Here is a 27853-nt window from a genome sequence, read left to right as displayed (position 1 = left end):
AAGCCAAACCATATTTGATAGAAAACTTTACAGTCGATAAATCAAGATTGCCTCTAGAACTTTTCCAAATGTTGGTGAAGCAGTTTATCCAGGGTTTCCATTGGTTTACGAATTTGAACGACAGCACTGAAAGAAGGGCTCTTCAGTGAATTTGTTCGCTTATTTCAGCATTTCTCATTAGGTACATATTTGTGAAAATCGTCCTGATTCATTTTTCCTGATGCATCTGAGGGATCGCACCGAAGAGTTTCAGATATTACTAGAAAATTAGTCCTAGCATTTTTTTTGAAATCCCTCCACGGCATTCTTCTCAAACGCATTTAGATTATTTTAGGATTTTTACCAAAAAAAAAGTATGATTTCTTTGAAGAAAAATTCCAGCGAAAACTCCTCGTTTCATACACATTATCTTTAAAGAATCCCTTGAATATTTGTCTTCAGGAGTTGCTTAGTCTCATCCGAAGGGTTTTTTCTTGAAATATTTCCAGTAATCCAGTTGCGTTTGCCCTATTTCATTTGAAGTGCTGTCTGAGGATTTCTGACAAAAAATCTTTTCAGAATGTTCATAAAAAAATGTAGAGTTGCATTGGATTATTCTTATATTTTTTTTTGGCAAAATTTTGAAGGTTTTGGAGAGAATAGTGGGTAGATTTTCACATTAAATCATTTAAAACTTAGAAGTAGAGTCCCAAGCAACACACATGTTATATGAGAGAAACAGCAGTACAAGTTTTGGTTGTATTGAAGTTAATTTGACGTATTCCTAGGATTGTGTTTGTATAACGAAATATTAACATTCATACAACCAAAACTTGCACTACAGAAACTCTTGTATAACTTGCGTGAAACTTTTTTAGATTTTTCTACGCACTTTTTATTAGATTTTTTTTAATTCCTCTAAGGGATTTTTTTTTCGAAGCTTCTTTCCAAATTTTTATGAGTATACTGTAAAGAATTTCAAACGGAATTCCTAGATGAGTTCCTGAAGAATTAATTGAATAAAAATCTTCATACATTACCGAAACAAAAATGGAACCGTACAAAAGAATTCGAGGCGTAATTTACTGTGCAGCAATCTTAAGGGGGGGGGGGGGGGGGTTAGAAGTAAAGGGGTGTAAGTGACAAAACCCACTTTCGAGTAAATGAGGTTTAAAGTTTATCACCAATTTTTCATCCCATACAAAATGTATAGAGTTTCAAAATCCAACAAATTTTCCACGGTTTACTGCAATTTTTCTAATCATCGTACAAATAATCTTAAAAAAAAAAGTTCCTGAAAGCTTGAAATCTGAAGAATTTCTTGATATGCTCAGTTCAAAATTGACGAAATTCCGTGAAAAAACATACATAAGGATTTAAGAATCACTATAGACAATATCATCATATTTTCAAAGAGCTTTTAAGGATTATCTTCAGTATTTCGATTGTATTTCAGGGGTTTCTCATAACTGTACTTTTCCTAAGATTTGCCACGAGCTTCCGATAAAATTCCTAGAAAATTTTCCAGGAAAATGGTTTAGGCCCCATGAAGTCAGGTGCTGCAAACATGTCCATTCCCGGATATTTAAAATCTAGCGTTTTTTTAAGTAATTCACTGAGAAATCACTGATTGTTAACCAGCTCCTGAGATATGAATATTAATAATAATAATTCCCATTAACGCCCTTGTTAATTCAAGAGAAATATCCTACGTTTTTTGCACTTTCATTCATGTAAAAAAAAGCTTCTCAGTAAACAGTAAGGAAAAAAAACTCCGCCATACCAGATATAAGAAAATCGCCTAGGCGATTTCTTAACAATGTTTATAAAAGAAAAAACATATTTTAGGGATTTTATCGGAAATTCCTCCCGGATTCCTTTGGAAACTTACATAGGCTTACCCCACAAGTTCATTTGAGGGCTCTTAAATCATCCGTCAAAGTTCCATCGATTTTTTTTCTGGAATTTCTTTAGGGAATAATTCAAATATTTCACCAGCTTTTTCTCCAAATTTTTTCAAACGTTTATTTGCATTAATTGCGTCAGAAATTTCCCCATGACTTTTGTCAGATATATTTAAGTGATTGTTTTAGAAATTATTTGGGCGATTCCTCCAGGAAGGACCAGCGGGTTCGTTTAATAGATCATTCATGGATATATAAATCCAAATATTTCTCTGAGAATTCTTTCAGAATATTTAAAGTTACATTTGAAATTTTCCCCAAAGTTTTCTGAAGATTACCCAAGAGATTAATTAGGGAACTCCTCTTTAAACTTTCCTCCGAAATTGCTCCATGGGTTTCTTTAGAAAATTATCCAAAGAGTCGTCGACGGATTCCTATTGAAAGCTTTTTTGGAACTTCTCTCATTGTAAGAGATGAACCAGCGTCAAAATGCGAATCTCTCTCTATTATAGACATCTCCAGGATCCTCCAGAAAATCTGACTTAGATTCTGTCAGAAATCCGTTCAGGAAATCTTTCTCAAATTTCTTCAGAAATGCGTTTAGCGATTTCAAAATCAAAAATCAAAAATCAAAAATCAAAAGTTCATAATTCCTTCAGAAATTCTTCCAAGGAAATTCCTTTAACAATTTTTCTGAACCTTTTTTAAGTAAATTCTTCATGAGATTCATCCATAAGTTTGTCGAAGGATTCCTTTGAGAAATATTGTTTTGATTCCTTCTAAAGTTGCTCCAAAATTACCCCAGTCTGAATATCTACCAAAGTTTGTTTTAGAAACTCCTCCGGTGGTTTCCTTGAAAGTATTTCAAGAAATTTCTCCAAGCTTTTTTTTTTTTAATATTCCCTTTAGAATTTCTCCAGATTTTTTTCCAAGAAGTCATTTTATGGGTACTTCTGTAATCCCGGCTTACTAATACCCGGAAGAAGGGCTTACTTTAGAACTTTTTCAAATAATTCATCAAAAGATTTCGCCGGAGATTCCCCAAGCAACACACATGTTATATAACAGTTACGGCAGCGCAAGTTTTGGTTGTATAGAAGTTTATTTGACGTGATTCTAACATAATGTTGAAATAACGTCGAAATAACTTCTATACAACCAAAACTTGCGCTGTCGTAACTCTTATATAAAACTAGCTGTCCCGGCAAACTTTGTCTTGCCAAGCTGTGGTGGTTTGACAGCTGTTGAGGACATCGTAGCAACACACTCTAGATTGATTTCATTTCTATCACGCCAAATTTTTTCCCGCTTCTTGAAAAATCAGTATTTTTACATTCTTTATTTTTCTTGAATGATTTTCGTAACTTTTTATGTATATAAACACAGCCACCACGAATACGAACCGAACCATGCAAGAGTCATCCTGATCGGTTCACCCGTTCGTGAGTTTTGTTGCCTCAAAGGGACTTCAAACTCATTTATATATATATATATATATATATATATATATATATATATATATATATATATATATATATATATATATATATATATATATATATATATATATATATATATATATATATATATATATATATATATATATATATAGATGTGTGTTGCTTGGGTCCTTCAAATATTCTTTTAAAAATTCTTTTATAAATTAAAGGTGGTTTCTTCAATTTAAGGTATCCGTATAAGTATTTCTCTTATGGTTTTTTCTTCAAGAAATTAGCTAGAGATTTGTACAGGAATTGCACAAGCAATTGTTTTCAAAATAAAAACTTCTGCCGGAATACGTCCAGAAATTTTTCACACTTTCATTCAGAAATTCTTGAAGGTAGCTCCTCTACAGAGTCTTGCATTTTATTTTTTAATGATTTAGGCATACATTCCTCATGATATTCCTTCAAGATATCCAGTATTGCTTCAAAAAACAACTTGAAAAAATGCTCCACGGATTTCTTAAGAAATATATGTAGAAATATTTACAGAAATTCTTTTAGAAATGTTTTTTTTCGTTTTTTTAGAGATATTTGCTGAAGCTTATTGATGCGTTTCTCTTGGTATTCCTACAAGAATTCCTCCTGAATTACATCCACAGAAAATGCTCCAAGAGTATTAGTTGACGATTTATAAAAAAAATATCCAATACACTTTACTAGGAAATCCGCCAAGGGTTTGCCGAGGAGTTCCTTTAAAAATTTCTCAAGCAAATAATTCATCAATTACTGTAGGAATTCCTTCAAAAACTTTTTGCGATTTTTTCAAACATTCCTCTAAATTTTCATTCATGAGTATTTCATGAGATTCTAGAATCCCTACTGGAGATTTCTTCAGAAATTCCTTCAGGAATTCCCTTAGAAATTTCTCCAGAGACTTTATCAGATTTTAAGGGTTTTTCCTCAGAAGTTAAAGACATCTCTTAACATTCTTCCATTGAGCTTCTCTGGAAATTTCTTCAAAAATGCTACAGAAATTTCGTCCAAGGGTTCCTCCAAGCATTCCTTGACAAATTCGCTTAGAGATTCCAGGATTATTTTAAGACATTGCTCATGAGGTTCCATCACAAATGTCTTCTGAGATATGTTCAGAGATTCCAACAGTGATACTTCTCAAAAAAAATAAAAAATCAGAAGTTCCTAAAGAAATTACACAAATCATTATGAAATAATTTTTGAAAAAGTACCTGGAGGAATTTCAAAAGAAATTTCTGAAGGAACTCCTTAAAACTGTTGGTGGTACTTGTTGAGATTCATAAAAAAAAATCTGGTGGAATTTCAGGATAAAAATTCCTGAAGCAATATCTGAAGTTATCTCAGTAGGAATTTCTGATGAATGCCTTCGAGAACACCTCAAGAAACTTCTTAAGATACCTCCTTCATTCATAAAAAAAATTCATGAGGAGCTTGTGGAGATATTTTGCAGGTAGTTAAAATAAATATTTGAGACATTCATGCAAGAGAATTTCATACAGAAATTTCTGATGGTGTTTCTTGGAAATCCCCGCATAAATTACAGATACAAAGAGGAGTTCTAGAAGAAATCCCTCGATACATGTCTGAAATATCCCTGGGAGATTTTGTGTGGGAATCTTTGATAGAACTCCTACAGACACATCTGGAAAACATTTCTGGAGACATTTTTGAGGGAGAAACTGAAAAATAATAAACCAGAGGTCCACTCAAGAAACTTCTAAAAAATAAATTATAATTTAAAAAAAATCTCTGGAAAAAAAACCTGGAACTTCTGAAAAAAATCAAATGCTCCAAATACTCCACAATTAATTTCTGAAAGAATCTCCGAATCTTTGTGAAATAAATCTTTCAGAATTGCATCTTTTAAAGAAACATTTGGAGGAGTTATTAGAGAAATTTCTGAACGAATTCCTGACGAAATAAAAGAAAACAACTCCGGGAGGGTATTCTGATAACATGAAGGAATACATTCATGAAGATCTTTAGAAATCCCTGTATAAATCCCGGTAAGAATTTCTGAAGAAATTCATTGACTACAATAACGATTAATCGAGAAATTTCATGAGAAATTCCTGAAGAATCGTTTTGAGAAAAATAATTAATGGAGGGGTTTTCCCGGAATAATTTTTCTTAAGGTGCATTATTGAAGCCATTTCCAGTATAGAGGGTGCAGAAATTTGGAAACCTTGAGTAACTAGCTATAATGTTTCATGACAGTTCTGTTCTAACGTTGTTTCACTGATTTTTTTTTGGGAATTTTCGGCAAATCGTCTTAGGATTCTCAAGGATTTCTTAAGGAAATGTTATTCCAGAATTCAATATTTTTATTAGGAATTCTGGCTTCCACTAGTGATACCTATAGAAAGAAGTTTATTCAAGTCGTTCTCCATAAATTTCTTGATAAATAAGTTAAAAGTTTCTAAAATACAAAACGTAGGTATTTTTTTATTTATTTTTCTGAAAAATGCTGTAAATAAATTTATCTAGTTATCAAAAATCTCTGAGGAACCTTTGAAAAGAAATTGGAATATCTTGATTGCAAATGAATAACATTGACAAGATGCCTTAAATACCATCACCAACACCAACAATTCTTATATTTTTGAGTGTGAACTCTTGTTAGAATGTCCCTGGCTTTTTCAGTGATTTTTCAAATGTGCTTTTTATGACAATTTCTTAGTTATGTCCTAGATAAATGGCCCTATGGGCAGCGTTTCCACGAACTCTCGCTGTTAACATCACGAAGAAGGCCACATGTCGTTTATGATTTACTTAAAAAGCATATTTTTACGGAAGAAGTATAAACTTTTTAAAAAAGCCTAATCATCGAACTGACTTAACCAAACAATAAATTATATAAAAATTGAATTTGAAATTGAAATTGATTTGAATTTGGAATTGAAGAAAATGCAGTACTCGATTACCAGAGTTTAGGCGCGAAAAATACGTTGCGGATGTCAATGTTAACTTTGAAGAGATGTAAACTTGAAACGAAAAATCTTGCAACGTATACATGCTCTCGGTAATTAATTGAATGTTTGGCTACAGTTATTTCATTGATCAAATTTCAACTACCCCAAACAAAACAAGCGTTGAACACAATAAACTGAAATTCCTTTCCCAAGTCCAAAGCAGGAAGCGGGAATCAAAAGGAATAAGAAAATTAATTGATTTACTATTGATCAAATTACATTCTGCTTGGGTTTGGTTTGGATTCGTGTTTCTTTTTTCAATTATTGTATTTTTTTTTTCATGGGAAGAAAGCAATGTAAAAGCCGGCTATTCTCAGAATCGGTATGGTGCGTGCTGAAACGCAATGTGTGTAATGTTACATTGTTTCCCTTGTCTTTATTCTTTGGAAGCTGTTTTAAAGAGCACCGATTTCTGACAATTTCATGTGCAAATGAAGGGTGATCAATTAATTTTCGTTTTCATAATTGTGTCAGTTTCATGAGAAAAATTTCAATTCAATAACTTTTTGAAAATATCCAAATTCGTTTAAGGTCAAACAAACGAATGCATGGAATAATTTAAATTCGTTTCATTTTCACAACATGAAAAAGTCTATCCTCTAAGTGTTCAACAGCAGAAACATCATACACCACGAACAAACTTTCTCGTTCTAATTCCGGAGAATCCCATTTGTGCAAAGTGTTGCTACATTCATCGAAGGCAGAAGTGTGAACTTCTGCTGGCAGCACATTTCCTATCATCAACCTACCTACTAACTACTGCTGTGATGAATGCAGCTTGAGTTTTCTTTTGATGTAGTGTGGTGCGGTGCACGGTAACACAACTTCATCAAGTTGCGCTTTACGGCATCATCCTCGTCTCGTTTCTTTCCAGAACGGATGCAGCCGAGCGCATGTCTGTCAACCAGAAAGGCAAATTTAATATCTTGCAATTTATGACAAAACCTCTTCTCCTGTGTTCGCTTCGGTCCTGTTATATGCTAGCAGAGGCAATCCTGGGGGGAATGGTTAAGCTGATGATTCGACATTTTTATGAGCAACTACAAGCACGTACGGGAAAGTTAGAGAATGCGTTTTTCCTCGTTAGGAAGCCACGCTAACAGTGCAACAATGGAGACGCATGGTGACCCAAACTTTAAAACACCTACCTACCCATCTCAGCGAAATGTTCTCATCGTCTCTGACAAAACCTTTATCCAAACCACAAAACCCGAAAGCAATAATTACAAAACTAGTAGCATCCCTTTGAGGTAAACTGTACCGCCTCCCACTGACTGTTTCAGCTCGGGTTGCTCGGGAAATAATTATGTTAAGCTAGTTTAGTATTTTTATTTCTCTTGTGGGAAAACCTTTTGCGGTAGAGGGACCGCAAAGTGTAGAACTGAGGAACGTTACCGGGACTGCTGGTGGCATGTGAAATTTTCGAAGCTTTTAGCACCAGCGTCAGGAATGCAAATCTCAATTATGCTGATATGCTGTCAAATTGATACACATTTTAAACAAATTTTATTTATTCTAATTTTATGTTTTCTAATCAGTTGACGCATTTTTAAGAAAATATTTCATGTACGAATATAAAGTACTACATACGCATAAAAAACTGTTTTATTTTATCTTTCCACGAAATTCTCAACAACAGATATTTCAAACCACTTCGGAAAACAGCAAGTTCTATCACTTCATGTTTCGATTAAGCACGAACAGTAAAATTCCGGCCTGCATATGTCCCAAACATTCCGACACAGTTGGCGAATAACAAGAATTTGATACTCTCAAATGGCTGTTGCAGCGGCAGACTGGGAGAAATTTAATAAAAAACGGTTTACGTTGTATGCTGCTAGCTATAAACCAGTAGCAGTTTTTTCTCCTGGTTTCATTTGTTTAGTTTGAGAATAAGGATGGTCTGTAATTGAACGTCCAAATAACAAATAAAAAAAAAAATATGACTTTGCTGTTTGTGTTGTTGTGGCGGGTTTGTTGTCCATGTGATACGGGTTCAATAATAAGATGACCAATAATTATAATTCATGATGTGATTAAGCTATGCATACCGAATGGGGTCTAAAACTTGGCATTCACTTCTGCTTTTTTTTAAATTTGGGATCAGACATGTTCTTGGGAATTTTGTTATATTTTGTTGTCGAATTCCTCCTTCCCTTCTGAATGAATAGTGTTTCATTCTATGCCAATTTCCGAAATCCCGTAACATTTTTTTTTTGTTTGTTTAGAGAGACTTTACCTCTGGGGCATTCGTCTCTGCCCGTAACAATTCCCCTGTTCAAACCATTTGAAGCTTCTTTGAATTTTTCGGAAATGCCTTAGTAAGTTTATTTTAAAATTGTATTCGGGCAATTTCTTTGAAATTGTGTGTACGGTTAATCACTTGAAGTTTCAGCTATTTTTTTTCTACAATTACCTAATTGGCTGATAATTTATCTAGTAAATTCTTTGAAAAATCATTCGGAATTTTCCGAAAAAAATCTTGAATACCTCCGGAAAATAGGGGTTTTCTTCGGTTACATCAGATGAGGATCCAATTAATTTTGGAGCTTTATGGTATTGGTATATTGGAACTTCACTCGATAATGACGGATTTTTTTTCAAAAAAAAAAAAAATATTTAAAAGTTTGGAAAATGTTCAGGAATTTTTGACACGTACTTATGTTTTTTTTTCTGCTCAACGATTTCTTTGAGAACTTTTCCGATTGCACAGTGTTTCCGAAGGCCCAAATTCGTGATCGAAATTATTTTGGCCATGACAAATTGATTTTAGAGGTTTAGTGTCTTCAAACAAGTTATTTGGTATGGTGGAGCCCTTCATTGAAAATGTCACTAATGTGATTAATCCGCCTAATAGTGAGATAGAAAGTTGATTTTTCACTGTTAGGATACTTGCCGTTGAATATTTTTGATCTATATGCTCAATTTATAGAGATATAGGCCATTATATGTGAATGACCCTTTAAAATCATTTGATTTGTTATATGTTTTTCCAGATATTAAAAAAAAAAATTCAAATTATCTACCAAGTTTTTTAATATGTTTAAATATGTGTTTTCTCAAAGGCTTTGATATTTGTTATTTCTGAGATATTTTAGATTTTACGATAAAATAGCCTTTTTCACAACTTTCTAACATTTGCAGAGGAAAAATGGGGCCAAAAATGTTCAATTGAATCAGAAACAAGTTTGTAATATATAGGTGTTAACTTGAGAGTAGAATAAGCTGAAGTTATAATACACAAAAATATAAACATAAAAAAGGTCTTAGTTTTTGTGCAACTCATATTTGGAACTAGGTTCTTTAACATTTAAATCAAGATGTAAAATATGTTAGTTCGTAAATGAATTTTTCAAAACACAAAACACTACTTTGTAAACTTTCAAGAAAAATTATATTGAGAGTTTTGTAGTTCGTCACAGAAAAATGAAAACAATCAGTTCAGAAATAACTGAGATATGACAGACTAAAGTTGACTGATTTGTATGAGAACCCGGCTTTGGGGCAATTTTATTGTCTCATATAGTATATATGTTGGATTTGGGCATTTGGACATTAGTCATAAATCAACTCAAAAATACTTCTAATTAGCTGTACCCGGCAAACTTTGTCTTGCCCACTGCGTTTTTGACGTTTCAAGTTTCAAAAATATATATAAAATCAATTTTCATAAACTCTCAATTTTTCCATGTTTTTTGCCTCATAAACCTTCCTTGGGTGAAAACTAACAGGTTTTGTTCTGTTAGTTCTGTTTGTTCTGTTAGACGATCAAAATCGGACCTTCCGTTCGCAAGTTATGCGCGGTCTCACGTATGCCACTGCATTTTTATATACATATATAGATGTAGAAGATAACATTTTACTGTCTTTGGACAAAACACGTATTTTAACATGCACATTTTTTTTAAACATTTGAAAATTCCTAAAAATATCTAGAAATTGTAACAATAAATAAACTGATTTTTTTGAGTCATTTACAAATAATGACAAATATTTCTAAAACTTTGGCAGATAGAATAAATATTTTTGCGGCATATTTTCTCATAATGACATTTTCAACAACTTTGATGTATACATCAACACGCATCTTCACTTATGAAAAAAAAAGCCGAATTTCTTTTTCACTTCTTGGTGGATTAATCCTATTGATGATGCTTTTGAAAGAAGGGCTCCATTCAACATACCAAAGAAGATCTTCAAAGACGCTAATTGGACTCGAAACTGGACCATTGGAAACAGCGTGGGCTGGATTCATTCAGAAATCTAAACATTCTCAAGGCACATACATGTTGTATAAGAGTCACGACAGTGCAAGTTTTGTGACTTATTTACAATCAAAGCTTGTGTTGTTTCCATGTATCCCAGACAACCAATTCACACGTAAAACGAAATTTACGACCATGTCGTACGTGCAACTAAGCGTAAAAGTTTCATCGCATAAAATACTGCAAATATGCTCTATACGTGCAAAAGTGGAGGCGATATGCGTGTATTGACGGAAGAAAGATAACGCTATATGAGTTGAAGCGATATCTTTTGCGATTATCGATTCGATGTAATCAATCATATAATGCGACTTATTTTATTAAAACAAAATAAAACAACTCACATCGCCCCCGGTGTCGAACTTATTACTTCTGGATAAGCAGCCGGTGTCTTATACTTAACACCACATAATTCTTGCGGAACAGGTTGATAAATTGCGATGCCATTGGAACTCATTTCAATGTCTTTTAAAATAAAACTGACTTACCTGTGGTGTCCCAGTGCGGGATAGTTGGCAAACAACGCGAACCTGAACGTGAAATTCTGCATTGTTTAGTTCAAAACACTTCGAAATTGATCCACCAGGCTCACTTAAACAACTATCATGATTTAATTTTATCACAAACGGTTCGCTACCGTTCGCTACTATGGATCCACAGCCCAACTTATCACATTTCAAATCATAGTATGTACGCATAACAGATTCTCGTTTATGTGAGTTTGTATAAATATGTAAGCAAACTTGATTGTACATTTATGCGAGTTAATCAACGCACTCATGCAAGAAGATCTGCCATAACAAAATAAAATTTGCATAACCATGCAAATTGCGACTTTGAATGTTATACCGTCAGTGGGGGTGTCATTGGGCCAAAATTACATAGTACATCTCTTTGTAGGTCGTTACAACAACACTTTCGCTCTAAATGAATGTTGTATTCGGTAGACACGTTCATTTTTATACTGTTTAGGATTGTTTAAAGTGAAAATGTTTTAACTTTAATTTTGACAATGATATAGCTTAAACGAAATTGGCCCAATTCCACCCCTTCTAGGGGGTGAAATTGGGCCAAACACTATAATTCAAACAAAACAGTTCAATGTGAGATAATATCGCTTGAAAATCGAAACTATCTAATATATAGATACTTACCCACAACCTATCAGTGTCTTGTCACTTCAAAATAACATCACAGACAAACAAACGTGACAATTTACCACATTCATTGTAAACGACCAACGCTCCTACACAATATATCCGCTATCACATAAATATAACTCCAACTAACATTCTTAAAAGACGAAAGTAATATTTCTTTATCATCTGCCTAGCAACTGATATGCGTGAATTTTAATTTTGCATGAATCTAACATTTATTTCCAAATTTTACACCGTATTATGCATAAAATAATGTGAATACTCTTAGTCGTTTTAATTCACATTTGTAAGGTTCTCGTACTGATTACATTGCTTTTATATGGCCCAAAGTCACCCCCAAAACGAAGTATTCGTACTACAGCTTGAGTAAATAAGTTTTTTATGCAAAATAGCATACAAAACCAAGAAAACTTATTATACTTTTCAAAACAACTACCCAACACACCGAGAAAACAGCAATTCATTTCATGTTCGGTTTTCGACTGTTTTCTGCTGGGCATTTTAAAACAACGATATTATACAGTATGCCTAACCATAAAATTCACATCAAGTTTTCTTAATAGAATATTGACTAAATGTGACTTTTTTCTACATCGGATGGTCAACGACAAGATATATTAACCGTATACCATCCACTTTTTGATAATCAATTTGATAAATTTTAGTATTTTGAGCGAAACATCTTTCTTGATTTTTGGCCCAAAGTTACCCCCCAGGCCCAATGTCACCCCGACTGGCGGTATTATGAGTTTGCTCGTGTTATGCGATTCAGTGTGGTTTATCGTAAACAACCATTAAAATGTCGGTTTTTGCGATGAATTTTAAACATTTGTTTCGCTTCGTGTTTACATTTATGTGATTGTGAGGTATGTTAGTGTTAACCTTCACGTCCCGACCCCCAACATCTCATCTTCAAAATGCTGGCTTTTCGGCAATTTTCATCCAACTTTTTTGAAGTCGCCCTCAACCGATCATAAATTGGTGCTAGTTTATTACACCCAAGTGGCCATGCAATATCCTTAACCATTCCGGAAATATTCCGGATTGTACTGGGGTCAAAAAGGGTGCCGAAATGGCAAAAAATGATTATTTCGTGTGTTATTGTGTTTGAATCATCAATTTTTAGCGGAATTTTCATTGCGAACAATAAAATATATCTGCGATAATCAGATTTGAATAAGTTGACCCATCCGGATCACCGTGACGGGTTCCGCGGGGGCCTCATTGGGGACACTTCTGGTTTTCATCCAAAACATGTCGTGCGACATATCAAACTTCATAATTTCGAATGACTGAGTCAGAAATGATACCCTGAAGTCTGTATCAACTAATATGGCCACCCCGGAACATCTAGCATAGGTTCATCGGGGGTGTCATCGGGGACATTTCTGGTTTGTAACCAAAACATGCCGTGCGACGTATCAAACTTCATGATTTCAACAGAACGGGGCAGAAAAAAATGACTGAAGTATGAAGCAACTGATATGGCCGCTCCGGAACACCTGAAACAGGTTCCACGGGGGCCTCTCAAACACAATAACACATGAAATAACCACTTTTAGTCATTTGGAAAAACAGGGCCCTCCCCCACCCCCTAACCCCAGTAAAATCCGGAATATCTCCGGAATGGTTCCGGATGTTACATGACCACTTGAGTGTAATAAACTAGCACCAATTTATGATCGATTAAGGGCGACTTCAAAAAAAAAATCGGATGAAAATTGACGAAATGCCATCATTTTCAAAATGAGTTGTCGGGGGTCGGGTATGTGAAGGTTAATATGATGAAATCTATGCATTTTCATGCGAGTTCTGGTTGTCTGGGAGGTATCGTGTGACAGGTACGGAAATATTCTATGCTCAAGGAAGTCAAGGAAATATCTTTCAAGAAAAGCTTCTGGACCTATTACTCTCAGCGTAGTCATGCTGAATACTTACGCATATACGTTGTGGCTATATGAGCCCTATAATACACATGTTTGCTTGGGTTTCTCTTTTAGAGATTTCATCACAGATTATTTTATAATTATTTCCTTTTGGAATACTTTGAATTATAACTTCATCGGCAAACCCTTTGAAAAGCATTTTTTGAGAGAATCTATCAAGACGAATTCATTCGGTTGCATTTTCCCGAAGGTGGTTTGTTTTAACTTCTCTAATAAGAATGCTATATCTAAAAAGGTTGCTTAACAAAACTCCTATCAATTTATTTTAAATCCATTGAAATTTGTTTCAAAAGGAATTTTTCTGGAGGTTCCAGATAAAATTCCTACGGAATCTGTCTGTTTTTTGTAAGAGCAATTCAATTGTAATTAAATTCTTTGAATCATCGTAGAGAGAAAATATTCTGCAGAGATTCGCCCAAGCTTATATTCTGAAGCGAATTCTGCCTAAGGGAAATCTTTAAAAGTTTCCTATAACAGGAATTTGTTTGATGAATCTTCCAAGAAATTGACCTTTGCATTTCTTCGAATATTACTCTAGTAGGAGTACTCCTTTAAAAGGAATACTTTCGTAGAATTTAAAAAAAAGTTTTTTTTTTTGAAGAACGAAATCTACCAGAGATTTCTGCAAAATATATTTCCTACAAGGAAAACTCTTTCGGAAATTAATTCAGTAGAAATGTCTTTAGATATTTGTTCACATGGAGTTTCGAATTCTCCTTCAAATTAATTTATCAGAATTCCCGTAAATCCAAATCTATACTGGCTGAAATTTCCGTTGGTTTTCTTGGTAGAACATCCAAATATTTTTTTTTTCTCGGAAACATTACCATAACAATTGAATGGGTCAAAAGCAAAAGGATGTAAGCAACAAAACTTGCTTTGTAAATTGTAAATGAGCTTTTTTCACCAATATTTTTGTATGAAGATTCAAAATCAACCATACTTTCTCCGATGTACTGTAATTGTTGTTATTATCGTAAAAAATATCTTAAAAAAGTTCCTTAAACTTAAATCTGTAGAATTTGTTAATGTGCTCAGCTCAAAATCGACAAAATCGCAAACAAATATCTAACGCATTTGCGTGCATATTCGTGACCAGTTTTATCAGTTATATGTCAACGTGGAAAAAAATGAACTTCGTATTATTCATTTTTGAAATTTCTAAAAAAGGTTGTTAATCAATGTACATCGTATATGTTGTACATCGACTATACGAATATTGACAGTATTCCAATGGACAGTTCAGTGGAAATAAACCGCTCTCATCTACTAATTCTTATCTAGCAATATGTACCCATCATACTTTGATAACAGTCAGCTGTCCGCTAATCCCGACAAATTGGAAGAGCAGACGATAACAACCGGCAAAACGATTGGTTGTCTTGTGCAATTTCCTCCTATCTATAACACTCAGTTTCTGCTAGTACAGACAGCTTGCCGCATCATATCCTCCGCAAAATGTGGGCCTCGGTGCCTCGAGTGAAATTTTTCAATGGCTTTGAGATTCCACTGATTGGACTGGGAACATACTTGGTAAGAGGAGTCCATCGGAAGCCTGTTCATATTGACCTGCCTTTGCATACCTTACCTATATCCCCATATGTATGCAGACCAAAGGCGAGGAAGGAGTCAGGGCCATCAAACAGGCAATCGACATCGGGTACCGGCATATTGACACCGCCTACCGATACGGCAACGAGTGTGAAGTTGGTCGAGCTTTGAATGAAAAAATAAGCGAAGGGTTTATCACGCGAGAGGATTTGTTTGTTACAACAAAGGTAGACTTTTGCGTTGTGAATACGGTGCTCGTCTATAATTGAATAAATTGTACGTGAGTGTTTTGTAGTTGTGGAATTCGTTTCATGCTCCTATGCTTGTGCCCGAAGCATTCCAGCGTTCTCTACAGAATTTGCAACTGGAATACGTTGACTTGTATCTGATGCACATGCCGATGGGGTTGGCTTTTCGTGGATTTCGAGAGCAGGACCTCATCACCTATGACAAATCTGGCAAGGTGGCTTTCTCGAATGTTGACTTCTGTGATACCTGGAAGGCGATGGAAGACCTGGTGCGGGGAGGTCAAGTTCGCAGCATAGGCGTTTCGAATTTCAATTGCGAACAGCTGAGCCGTCTGCTATCGAAGGCCAACATCAAACCCGTCACCAACCAGGTGGAATGCAATCCCGGCTTCACGCAAAAACCTCTAATCCAATTCTGCCGGCACCATGGAATTACGGTGACAGCTTTCAGTCCGATGGGTCGTGTGGATCGCAGTGATTCCTCCTGTCGAGTGACGGCTGATGTCCTACAGCATCCACAAGTCGCTGCCATCGGAGCCAAATACGGCAAGACACCAGGTCAGGTTGTGCTTCGCTACTTGGTAAATATTTAGTCTGTGATTTATGCTTTCCGATTCAGTGGCATTGGCACACCTGACACTCATCAATTATCGTCGTGTTTGTTCGGTCTGGTAGAGCACTGAATCTTGGGCGCAAGGCTGTAAATTTTCTCCCACTTCGTTTTCCAGATAGACATTGGCACGATACCGATTCCGAAACCGTCAAACCGCGCAGAAACGGTACAGAATATTGACATATTCGACTTCAGGCTGACACCCGATGAGATCGCACTGATGGGCCGCTTTGAAGGGGGCAAACGAGCCGTGCCATTGAAATATTACAGTCATCACCCGGAGTATCCTTTTCAGCGTGAGGAGATATAATTTAGGCATTTTGATGGGCGTCGATTGTATGTATGTGGTTAACACGATGATGTGATTATTATGTATGTATCCTTTGGTATTTATACTTGAAAAAGGTAATAAAAGTCTGTATTGGATTGATTAGAAAGAAGTCTTCAGTAGAATGCCATAAATTATGATTTAACCATAGGCGTTTATTCGAAAAGTCGGTCAAATTCTTCGCAATCCAGTATGTTCAACAGTACGATTGAGCAAAAAACTTTTAAATTGAAACGGATGAAGCTTTACAAGGGTGTCTCCAGTAAGCCTAGTGGTTAAGGCCATGGATCACCAATCCAAAAACGACGGGTTCGATTCCCGTTCCGGTCGTGAAAATTTTCTCTGCTCCCTGGGCATAGTGTATTATTGTACTTGCCTTACAATATACAAATTCATGCAATGGCAGGCAAAGAAAGCTCTTCAATTAATAGCTGTGGAAGTGCTCAAAGAACACTAACTTGAAGCGAGGCAGGGCAAGTCCTATTGGGGATGTAGAGCCATAATGAAGAAAAAGAAGAAGAAGCTTCAGAATAGCGACCAAAACATTTCAATTAATATTTTTGCCCACCAGATTATAATACGCTATCACAGCGCAACAATGAAATCTTTCTCTGTGGTTGTGAAACACGATGTTTCGTAAGTAGAAAATCCCCGCATACATTTGCTTGCATCCTACCTAGATGAAGACGACTTCTTGTTTACATTTTACCGATGGGAAAACCTGATTTATTTGATTAATTAACCCTCTAATACCCAGTCCCGCCATTAGACGGGGTTTAGTTTTAAAAATTTTGTAACTTTTGTTTCGTGGAAAATATTTTTTATATTTTTGGCTGATATTTAGGACTGTTCTGTATATCTCAAAATGGTTTTTGGTGTATTTAAAAGCGTATTTACATTTTTTTAGAAAACATTGAAAAATTGATGTTTTAGTCACCTTTTGGAAGTTATTATTTATTTTGTATTGAATCGCTACAATTAACATATTTTAAATTTTTCCCAAAACAATCTATCCTTGTTTAAGGACAAGGTATTTGGAGTACATAGCTCAAAATTTCCAGAGCACCGTTTTTTAGAACCGTTGAACGGATTTGGATTAAAATGCATCACGCTGTTGACAACCACTGAACAATTAGCGTGATGCATTTTCATCCAAATCCGTTCAACGGTTCTAAAAAACGGTGCTCTAGAAATTTTGAGCTATGTACTCCAAATACCTTGTCCTTAATAGTTTAAGGGGATCGAATACACTCTAAAACTATTTTCCTTGAAATTACACGGAAAATAAAACTTTCTGTGAAAAAATTTAATATAATAATATTTTAAATTGGCTTCCAGGAAAAATATAAAAGTGTGGGGATGTTAAAAAATAAAAATTAGAAAAATGAAAAACTGAAATTCACGAAATCGAGAATTAAAAAGAATCATCTTCCAAAACATGTTTAAATCGATTTTAGATGACGAAAAATGATATTTAGATCAAAATAAAAAATTTGGGTATTAGAGGGTTAAACAGCTTTTGGTGCGTTCCACCTTCAAACTGCCACAGAGCGTTTGTGGGGTGTGAATTAAAGGTTGGCTCAGTAAAGTAAATATGATTAGGTGAAAATTGAACAGTGATGCACAATAATTCGGCTTGCTGCTGCTTTGGTGCGATTGCCTTCGTCGTAAGAAAAACGAGTAAAATTGCAAACTCATAAGTGGAGTGAAATTGAAACGCAAAAATTCGCGTAATTACTCGATTTCCGGTGCTATAGCAGCTACTTGTTGATATTCTACACCTTTTTGCTTCCATCTGATGAGCCATTAGCAAAAGTAAATTGGAATATCTGTAATTACTTGCTATTTTCCGCCTGATAATTACGCATACATATGACGAAGTAGATTTCTACCCTACATACGATAGTTTAGTTTTATGAGATTTTTGGGCTTGAATTAGTGAGTAGGTGTGAAACTCGGTTATTGTGGCATCTATTTTGGGATTTTAAGAAGCTGGTTCTTAAGGAGGTTTTTTTTATTTTCTTCATAATCCTCTGATCATGAATTCCATAAATTTTCTGAAGGATATCCTTCCAGTGTTTTTCCATCATACCTCTATATGTAAAAAAAATATGAGACAGAAGTCACGGCAGTACTGGTTTTTGGTCGCTGTAACTTTTCTGTGATATATGTGCTGCTTGAGTAACGTCCATCGAGCGGTTTAGCATCAACATTTGAATTTTTCCATGGAAAGTTAGTTATTGAGTCACCTGATAACGAGTCTAGCGTTTCATTTGCGGAGCATCTTTTAACCCTCGAGCAGTCGCGTCTTTGATTACCTGAAGTGAAGCCGCGCTCACGCTGTGTACCGCATGCGTGCATTTTTCATGGTGCGTGTACTCAGTACACGACGCGACCGCTCCCGGGTTAATAAATATTATAATTATTTCAACTTCACTGGTAATTCAGTGAGTTTGTTCCATATAAATTTATAACAATGTTATAGGATGAAGGTCATGGGGAGTTTATTAAACTATTTCTGGACTGGAAGAGGAGCCCGTGGTCGCTAGACCCAAATAACGAAGAAGACTTTTGCAATGATCACAATTTTCGGTTTGCGATGGTTGGAAACAAAAAAAACATATGGTTATTTTTGATTCCCGGAAAGACTAAAACGCCACAAAAATACCCAAAAATATTATGGATGATCGAATTCGCTCTGTTTGATGCATCATTTGGGAACAAACTACTAGATGAAAAACTTTTCATTTCACTATAAGCAATCGTTCAACATGGCAATACCTGCGCGCACTGGTAGTGGCTCCTCATAACCTCACAAGGAAGGTTTATGGGTTATTTCTTCGATGCATTCATCTGTAAGCCCACTTACGTGTTCAAAAGGAATCGTTTAGAAATTAACAGTGACTGTCATTTGAATCGTCATTTCTTCGCAACTGCCTACTGCGATTGAAGTAAAATAGATTTTTGAGCAAATCAGAAATAGTAGTTTAAGCAACAAGGTGCAGAATGGCGATTTTTACAGCATGAGTCGCACATTTATCCAACGAGGGTTGCCGAGTTGGATAATTACGACGAGTGCTGTGAAAATCGAGTTCTGCACCGGGTTGCGTACAAGGTTTTTTTTTTGCAATTTCATAAATTACCGCTTGAGGATAGTTTTTAACAAAACATTTTTCATCAAACTGCACACTGATGTTCATAGCCATATTTAAGAAAATCTGATCATAGCAGGTAATACTGTGCAGTTGTCACAATTTTTCAAAATTGCGGCTAAAAAGCATCAAGAAGTTGATCAAAACTGAATACAGTGCTTATTCATTATGCAACGCAAATCAGTGCTGTAATGAACCATTACAGCACTGTTAATGTGGTGTTGGAAAGTAGGCCTTTTCCTGGCAGATTTGCGTGAGGTAATGCAGCCTATTACGATAAGAAATTGCAAAAATGATTTTCCCATGTATCAAGATACGCCGATAATTCCCCTTCTGAATTGCAAACAGCCCTTTAGATTTGCTACGAATTCACGATGAAATTTCTAAAGCAATTTTTGGGGAATCCTTGTAAAGCAGCTTTTGTGGACTTCTTCAGGTATGTGAGTTTCCAAGAAATGCTAGTCAAATATTCCTGAAGGAAAAGTTTTAGGATTGAAGTTTAAGTTTCTAGAGGTATCTTCGGAGATATTTTTGAAAAAATACCAGCAGACCATTCCTCGATCAATCTTTGGAGGATCAGTTAAAGTAAAGATCCTAGTAATTGGAATAATTTGTGAAGTAATGTTTGAATGATTTACATATTATTATTCTGAAAGAAACTTTCTTATAACAACTTAAAGAGTTGCTCGAGCGATTCCTTAATAAATATAAAAATGTCATGTAGATACATATAAAGAAAATCCTGTAGGTGAAACATTGTCAGAAACCGCAATGAGCCATGGGAACTCTTGAAAATTCTTCATTTTTTAAAAATTTCTCCATGATTTTTATTGAATATTCGTATACGATTTCCCCTTGAATTGATGTGGGTTTTTGTTCTGAAAGTTTTCTTCCAGAATGTTTCGCAAAGATTTTTAAAGTTAAAAACATTGGAGGTTACTTAAAAATGATTCGACTATGTATTTTTTTAGAACAATAAAAGCTAAAAAAACTCATACAGATTTATATTTTTTAATTCATAGGATTCATGTCAGAAAAATGGCTGGTTTCACTAGCATTTGCCTCTGGGATACCTGTATGATGAAATTTTTTAAGTACTTCATTAAAAAGTTAGAAAATGTTTGAAGAACAATTCTCAAAGAACTTGTAAAGAATAGATTCAAGAAATTTATACATGCATTGATATACAGAATATTTCGGAAACATCATTGGAGGACATACAGGGGATGGCCAAAATGTTTGGGATAGGCAACTTTTTTTCTCCCACAAAAAAATTCAGCATGCTGTAACTTTCCAGAGAGTTCATCAAAAAATCTCAAATTTTGACTGTTTATCAACCTGTTCACCTGTGTACGTTCGAAATTTCATTCAATTCAGTTCACTGGTTTCCGAGATATGACAGCTCAAAAATGAGTTGTCTAAAAAATAGTGTTTTACCCGAACGGTTCAAACTTTGCGAAAGATTAATCAATCGAGCCCAAATTTGTACCAATGATGCACATATAATAGGTTGACTAACAGTCTAAATTTGAGATTTTTTGATGCACTCTGTGAAAAGTTATAGCTTGTAGAACTTTTTTGTGAGAGAAGAAAAAGTTGCCTATCCCAAACATTTTGGCCATCCTCTGTATATGTCGGAATATTTTTCTGTTCGAAATAATCGCTCCGAAAGGCGTTATATTGCAAGAATAAAATTGGAGTATAAAAATTATGAGGTTTTCTTGGAATTCGCCCAAGAATTCCTTCGAAATTTTCTGCAGGAATTTTTCAATAAATTTTACAAGAATTTTATAAAATTCCTGCTTTAGATTTTCTCTCGAGATTTGATGAAGGATTTTGCCTCTAAGTATGTCAAACAATTAATTTTAGAACACAAAGAAAAAAATCTCTCAAAGCAAAGTTATGCGGGCATATTGTTAAAAAATAAGATAGGTGGTATGTTGGTGAGATATTTCATGTTCTGTAATAGTTATATTAAAGGTGACGCCATCGTCGAACTTTTAATATTAACACCTTTCATGTTTTTATGTTATTGACCGATTTAGCGCACTCTGAGTATACATTCCACAGAAATACTTTTTAATGTTTTTTTTTTTCAATTCGACCCTCCACTCTCCCCCATACCAAAAAGCTCAGCAACGAGCCCCTGGCAGTGGACGCGTCTGTTTTCACAGCAAACTGGCAGCAAAGATTGAAACGTACAAATTACTAAACTTTTACTGAGAATAATTGATATCAAATACAATATGGAGAATGATATTGGAATTTAAAAATACTAACGAAAGAGGTGTTTCCAGTGGACGACAAGTCCTTTTAAGAAAACTACAATCTATAATAACCCGGGCCATGGAACTTTGACATCTATTAAGCAGTTGTTCATTTTCTCAATTTCAAATCTTTTTCGAAAAAAATAACTCTCTAAAAAGTTATGGTAAAAAAAATAGACGCAGGCAGGCCTACCTCTCCCAATTTCAAACAGTATGTTCGCGAAGTTTTGTATATTATATTGCATTTGCTGAAAATTTTAAGTGGCAATTTTTTGAGCTTTGGGAGATATTTAAATTTGAAAATTGGGAATGATTATTACGATTTTTGCCTTTCTCGTACACTAAGTGTACTGGGAAGGCTATATGGGGCTGTCCATAAACCACGTGGTCATGTGGGGGGGGGGGGGGGTTTCGGCCAATGACCATTTTGTATGGAAGAAAAAAAAAATTGTATGGACTAATGACCACGCGGGGGGGGGGGGGGGGGGGGGGGTTGAGAAGTCCCAAAAAAATGACCATGTGGTTTATGGACAGCCCCCATGTTCACACCAAAATGACTTTTTGATAGAAGGCCCGGATGGTTGAGTCACATATACCAATCAACTCAGCTCGACAAATTGATGTCTGTGTGTATGTGTGTGTGTGTATGTGTGTATGTGTACAAAAAAACTCACATCACTTTTTGGAAGTAAGCCTCAACCGATTTTAATGACCGACGGTTCATTCGAGGCGGAATCTTGTCCCATTGAAAATGGGCCCAGACCTTATCAAAACCGGTAGTGTTCCGGAACCGGTTCCGGGTGTCCCGCCGGAAGTGTACAAATGTAAAAGTGAACCAAAGCCATGCATGCGACACATCAAATTGCGGCAATTTCGATAACCTGATAAACAGTTAGCAAGAAAACAGTCTCAGACCATACCTGGGGTCTCCAGTTAGCCTAGTGGATAAGGCTATGGATCGCCAATCCGGAGACGGCGGGTTCGATTCCCGTTCCGGGAAAATTTTCTCGACTCCCTGGGCATTAGTATGGGACAAATATCAAATCCTCGCTCCAGTCGACTTTTTAGATCCCATTTAGGTCCCATATGAACTGTGCAAAATTTCAGCGCAATCGGTGAAACTATAATTTAGCGCAAGCGGTTCAAAGTTTCCATAGGATTTACTATGGGAAAAGTTACACTTTCAGATAAAAAATCCCATAGGTCGCCCCTTGTCTCCTTAATTCAAATCGATCAACGTTTCTTGTAGAAAAATAATTCATGAAACTTTCCTTCGAAGACCGCAAAACAATTGGATGCTTGTGAAGAAAGTTATTAATTTATTACCGATTAGTGATCCAACGAACGGCTTTTTGTTTTGTTTTATTAGCAGCACTGTAGCTGCTGCCTTGGCTGCTGCTGTTTTTGGGGGTGGTGATGCCTCCTGCCACCCCATGCAACAACGGCAGCAGCAGTGCTGCTGATAAAACAAAATAAAAAGCCGTTCGTTGGATCACTAATCGGTAATAAATCAATAACTTTTTCCACAAGCATCCAATTGTTTTGCTGTCTTTGAAGGAAAGTTTCATAATTGATTTTTCTACAAGAAACATTGATCGATTTGAATTAAGGAGACAAGGGACGACCTATGGGATTTTTTAACTGAAAGTGTAACTTTTCCCATAGTAAATCCTATGAAAACTTTGAACCGCTTGCGCTAAATTATAGTTTCACCGATTGCGCTGAAATTTTGCACAGTTCATATGGGACCTAAATGGAATCTAAAAAGTCGACTGGAGCGAGGATTTATTTTTTCCATACAAGCGTGTACCATACTACTGGGCATAGTGTATCATTGTACTTGCCACATAAATTCAAATTCATGCAATGGCAGGCAGAGAAAGCCCTGCAATTAATAAGTGTGGAAGTGTTCTAAGAACACTAAGTTGCAGAGAGGCAGGCCAAGTTCTAATGCGAATATCGAGCCACAAAGAAGAAGAAGAAGAATATACGTTTAAATTCCTCCTACTAAAACTTCCATAATAGGTCAAAGCTTGAACACTTTCTTAATTTCTACTATGGCCAAATAGGGATCCACTATGGCGATAACTGGTGCACTTACCCTATTTTGTAATTTTTCTGTTTGATATTTCTGGAAAAAAATATCAGTGCCAGTATGTGACCAATCTGCGATTCGGCTCTATTTGCAATCAAATTAATCTAATTTGGGCTGACCAATTGTCGCTCTTTATCCAAAGAGTGAATGGATAAAGGGAATTGAACTATTATCGTTTTCAAAAAATAAATGATGATATCTGGACAAAGCAGCCATAGAACTAAACTAGCTTCAAGCTCAAAAAACGTAACACAAATATAGATAATTGATTTTTCATCCTTTCATTAATTATTGATTAGCAGGTATATCGCAGCTCGGAAAGCATGCTCGTGAACCGTGAAATTTAAACTCATTTCCCACCGACACAGCGCTTGAGGTTCAGCCTGAATTGCAGATAATTTTCTAATTTTCTTCGAAAGCGAGACGAAGGCTGCGGATGTCAAAGCTTTTGACACACTTTGAGCGAAATGTGGGTTGACAAGCTGATTGAGATAGCTGAGACAGTTTTCGCTTGGAGGAGGAGTAATTATCTAATGAACCTACTTCAGGTGAACATTTTAACAAAGCTTTACGACCAGAAGGGTTACCCAAAAATAAACTTCGAAGATGTATTCAATAAACATGTAAATGTAAAGCAAATACTGAGCAAGCTTGAATTGAATTACCTATTTTCAGATAAATCCACATTGCTGAGCATCTTAGAACGTATTTGGATCACGGTCGTCTCAAACGTAACAAACAACAACCATTTATCAACCCAAACATCCGGATTACCCCAATTTGTGCTTCCTAGACCGAGCTCGTGTCACTGTGTCGTTTGATTTATCATGATTTGATGACCGTCACGTGCACCGTCAACTTCGGACGAGATGAGAAAACAAAACAAATTGGAGCATCAAGAAGCTGACACAGGAAATGTAGAGCACTAGTTTTGAATATTCATGTGCTTGGATTGATGTATACGCTCACTACCTGCAGTATCCTTGAGTCTCGGGCACTCTCCGGTGAAAAGAGTCAACTAAAGTAGAAAAATGAATAAATCATAGAGGAAATCAAAGAGAACTGCTTTCTACTTGAGCATCATAACTGATTCGTGACAGACATGCTAAATGTGGATCGTCTCGCCGCAACACCATAAATCTCTTGAATGTGAACTTGGTGGCAAACTGTTCAACTGCTAAAGATGCCTCATCCTTTCTGATGAAATACTATGCTTGTTACCTCAACATCATTAGTCATGCTTCGTTTGAGTCAATCAATCACTGTTGGAAGGATAGTAAAGCATTCGTGGTAAATTAAATTCCGTTGGATTCTCCGGACTCAGTCCATTTGCTTGAAAATTAGCTGAATGGCCAAAATCAGACTGAAATACTAATTTCATTAAAGCAACACCAGACTCATTAGGACCCATTGATGGAAACTGAGCGAAATCAATTAACAATGAATCATAACAGATTGTCTTCCATTCCACAGTCCAGACAGTCAGTCAGTGGTTGGAAAACTTCCTTTCTTCATTCTCATTCAGTCCATCCGTTCTGCTCTCGCCAAAACACTAACAGCTCCATCTTTTGAAAGGATGCGTTCAGCGAAAGTTTTCCGAACCCGAGAAAATCGATTCTCGTTTATTCGCATTCTCGCCATTAATGAGGGGACCCCATTCCGTCCCCCATACAGCCCTATTTGGGAAATCTGTGCTAGATAGTTGAAGTAAATAACGTCGAAGGGGTAATAGGTCGAAAAATCAAATCCTTCTGCAGATTTTATATGTTATCAGCACTGGGTACCAAGCTGGATACACAAAGTTTTTAATATTTATGTGAATTCGTTGTTTCACCTTTAAAGCTTTTCCCCGTTTCTCAAACAATTTCCAACATCAGCGGTTCAACCCATCGAACGACACCCTTACGCCAGAAATCCCATAGCATCCCATGTCAATGAACTGTGTGGGTAGGCAAAACCACAAAAGTTTTCCCGAAGCGGTGGTGCGCTGCGGTGTCGGTTGTGTGATGGAGGAGATGTGGGCGTGCTGTCCTGTCATTATCTTCGGTTAGCTAGCAATCAATTGCTCAACTCCTTCAATTTATCTTGGGATTTTCCCTGGCCTCATCAGAAAGAGGTCGGCCCGGTCTGGCTCGGCGCTGGTCGTCGGTGGCGAACGGTGCGGTTTTGCTCATCTCACATAACATCTCTCTTTCAGCACGTGCTAGAATGGATTTCCGTTTTATCTGGGGCCCCAATGGCTATAATGAGCGTCTAGCGTATTCAATGAAGCGAACACGAGTGACGTTGATATGTGGATGGATAGTGACGGGACGAGTATAAACGGAATCAGCAGAATATTATGGTTGATCTTAAGTAGACTGACGTGATACGAGAATGGTGGGCTGATATTTAATCTAGAAGCTACTAGTTAATATGCACCTTCGTATTTACCGATTCATTTTGTTGTCAGCCTTTAGTAGGGATCCATTATCTCCCTCCATCACCTCGAGGGTATCCTCGTCTATCGTGACACCACTTTCTAGACCAGTCCGACCTTTGCCGCTTCACGTTTTTGGCGGGTGTACTGATCTGTCACTATTCTAAACGTGGTGATACAATGCAAATCGTCCGCAAAACACACAAATTGGCCGGATTTCGTAAAAAAATATATCCCTGCTGATAAACACAGCTCGCCGCATTACATCTGTCAGAGCGATGTTGAAGAGTAGACATGAGAGTCAGTGACCTTGTTGCAGTCCTCGGAGATTTCCGAATAAACTGGATAATTCACTCAAAACTCTGATGCAGTTGTGCACACCGTCTATCGTTGATTTGATCAGTCTGCACCACTTCCCAGGAAAGCCGTTAATGTCCATAAATGCGCGTAGCTCTGCTGTACTGACGTAGTCCTTTCCTTCGTGCCTAGAACGTAGGCATGACATTCAGGTGTTCATCGAAATGCAATCACCTCACGTCCGTTCATCAGGAGACACCCATCGCTATTCCTGTAGATCGTAGTTCGGTTCGTGGCGCACGAAGCATTCACGAGACGCGTTAAAGCTGCTGGTAGCTCTTCAGTGTTTCTTGGGAACAGCACAGCTTTGCCATATCCTCGCACTCCACTCCTTTGGGGCGGCGTTTTTCTGTCGACGAAGGCAGGTCTGCTTTTTCGCTTCTGTTTGTATTGTCTCATGTTCTGCCGGGATCCATGCTGCAGCATTACCGCCGCCCTGTGTTTTTCTTCCCCAAAATCTCTTTGCACGCCTCGTCGATACACTCGTTTTGTCAGCTCCCTTCCACGCACCTGATGGTGCTCTCGGCTGCATCATATGATGAGGCGACATCCGATTTGGTTGCTTCAGTCGTTCTGGCTTATACTGTGACGGTCGCCAGTATCGTACATTTTTGATATTTTTTGACGCAGTTTGACAATCACCAGGCCAATGGTCAAAGTCGATTTAAGTACCACGAAAGATCCTTATGTAAATGTCGGAGAAGCGTTGCCCATCGATCAGAACGTGGTCTATTTGCAAGTCTGCCTGCTGTGGTGATTTTCAGGTGTATCGATAAGGGAAGCGGTGTTGAAAGAAGCTGCTACGAATGGCCATGTTTTTGGAGGCGGTGAAATCGATGAATCGTAGACCGTTTTCGTTCGTCAATTGGTAGTCACTGAACTTTCTATTAGACTATTTGAATTCCTCCTCCTTGCCTACTTCAGCGCTTAGGTCTCCTATGATGAACTTGATGTCGGTCTTGGCAGTGGTCGCACTTGTGTTCAAGATGTGTGTAGGATACGTCCTTGTTATAATATTTGCTTTCGGAATAAGAGCTGTTCGCGTTGATTATGCTAAAGGTGAAGAACCGGCCTTGGATCCTCAACCTATACATCCTTGCGTGGTTCGACTACCTTTCA

General features: G+C 36.5%; 2 protein-coding genes and 1 long non-coding RNA gene across 11 annotated transcripts in view; 2 read left to right on the top strand and 1 right to left on the bottom strand.

The window, feature by feature from the left end:
- The window catches only part of LOC109409200 (uncharacterized), a 504613-nt gene that overhangs the window by 231551 nt on the left and 245209 nt on the right, over window positions 1-27853 (bottom strand). The window lies entirely within an intron of this gene.
- LOC109409173 (1,5-anhydro-D-fructose reductase) lies at window positions 15078-16556 on the top strand. Of its 2 annotated transcripts, none has more exons than XM_062854851.1 (4): window positions 15078-15237; window positions 15315-15482; window positions 15551-16084; window positions 16236-16556. In XM_062854851.1, the coding sequence occupies exons 1-4, from the start codon at window positions 15163-15165 to the stop codon at window positions 16314-16316; spliced, it is 858 nt and encodes a 285-aa protein (XP_062710835.1). In that variant the 5' UTR covers window positions 15078-15162; the 3' UTR covers window positions 16317-16556. The 2 variants fall into 2 exon arrangements, with proteins under 2 accessions (XP_062710835.1, XP_019538137.2); XM_019682592.3 differs by having other exon boundaries at window positions 15079-15237; window positions 16232-16556.
- LOC134288918 (uncharacterized) lies at window positions 23687-25020 on the top strand. Its single transcript, XR_009998173.1, has 2 exons — window positions 23687-24566; window positions 24634-25020. It is a non-coding gene; the product is annotated as an uncharacterized LOC134288918 (long non-coding RNA).

Source organism: Aedes albopictus, chromosome 2 (assembly GCF_035046485.1).
Source record: "Aedes albopictus strain Foshan chromosome 2, AalbF5, whole genome shotgun sequence".
NCBI lineage: Eukaryota > Metazoa > Arthropoda > Insecta > Diptera > Culicidae > Aedes > Aedes albopictus.
This window is presented reverse-complemented; position numbering and strand designations above follow the sequence as displayed.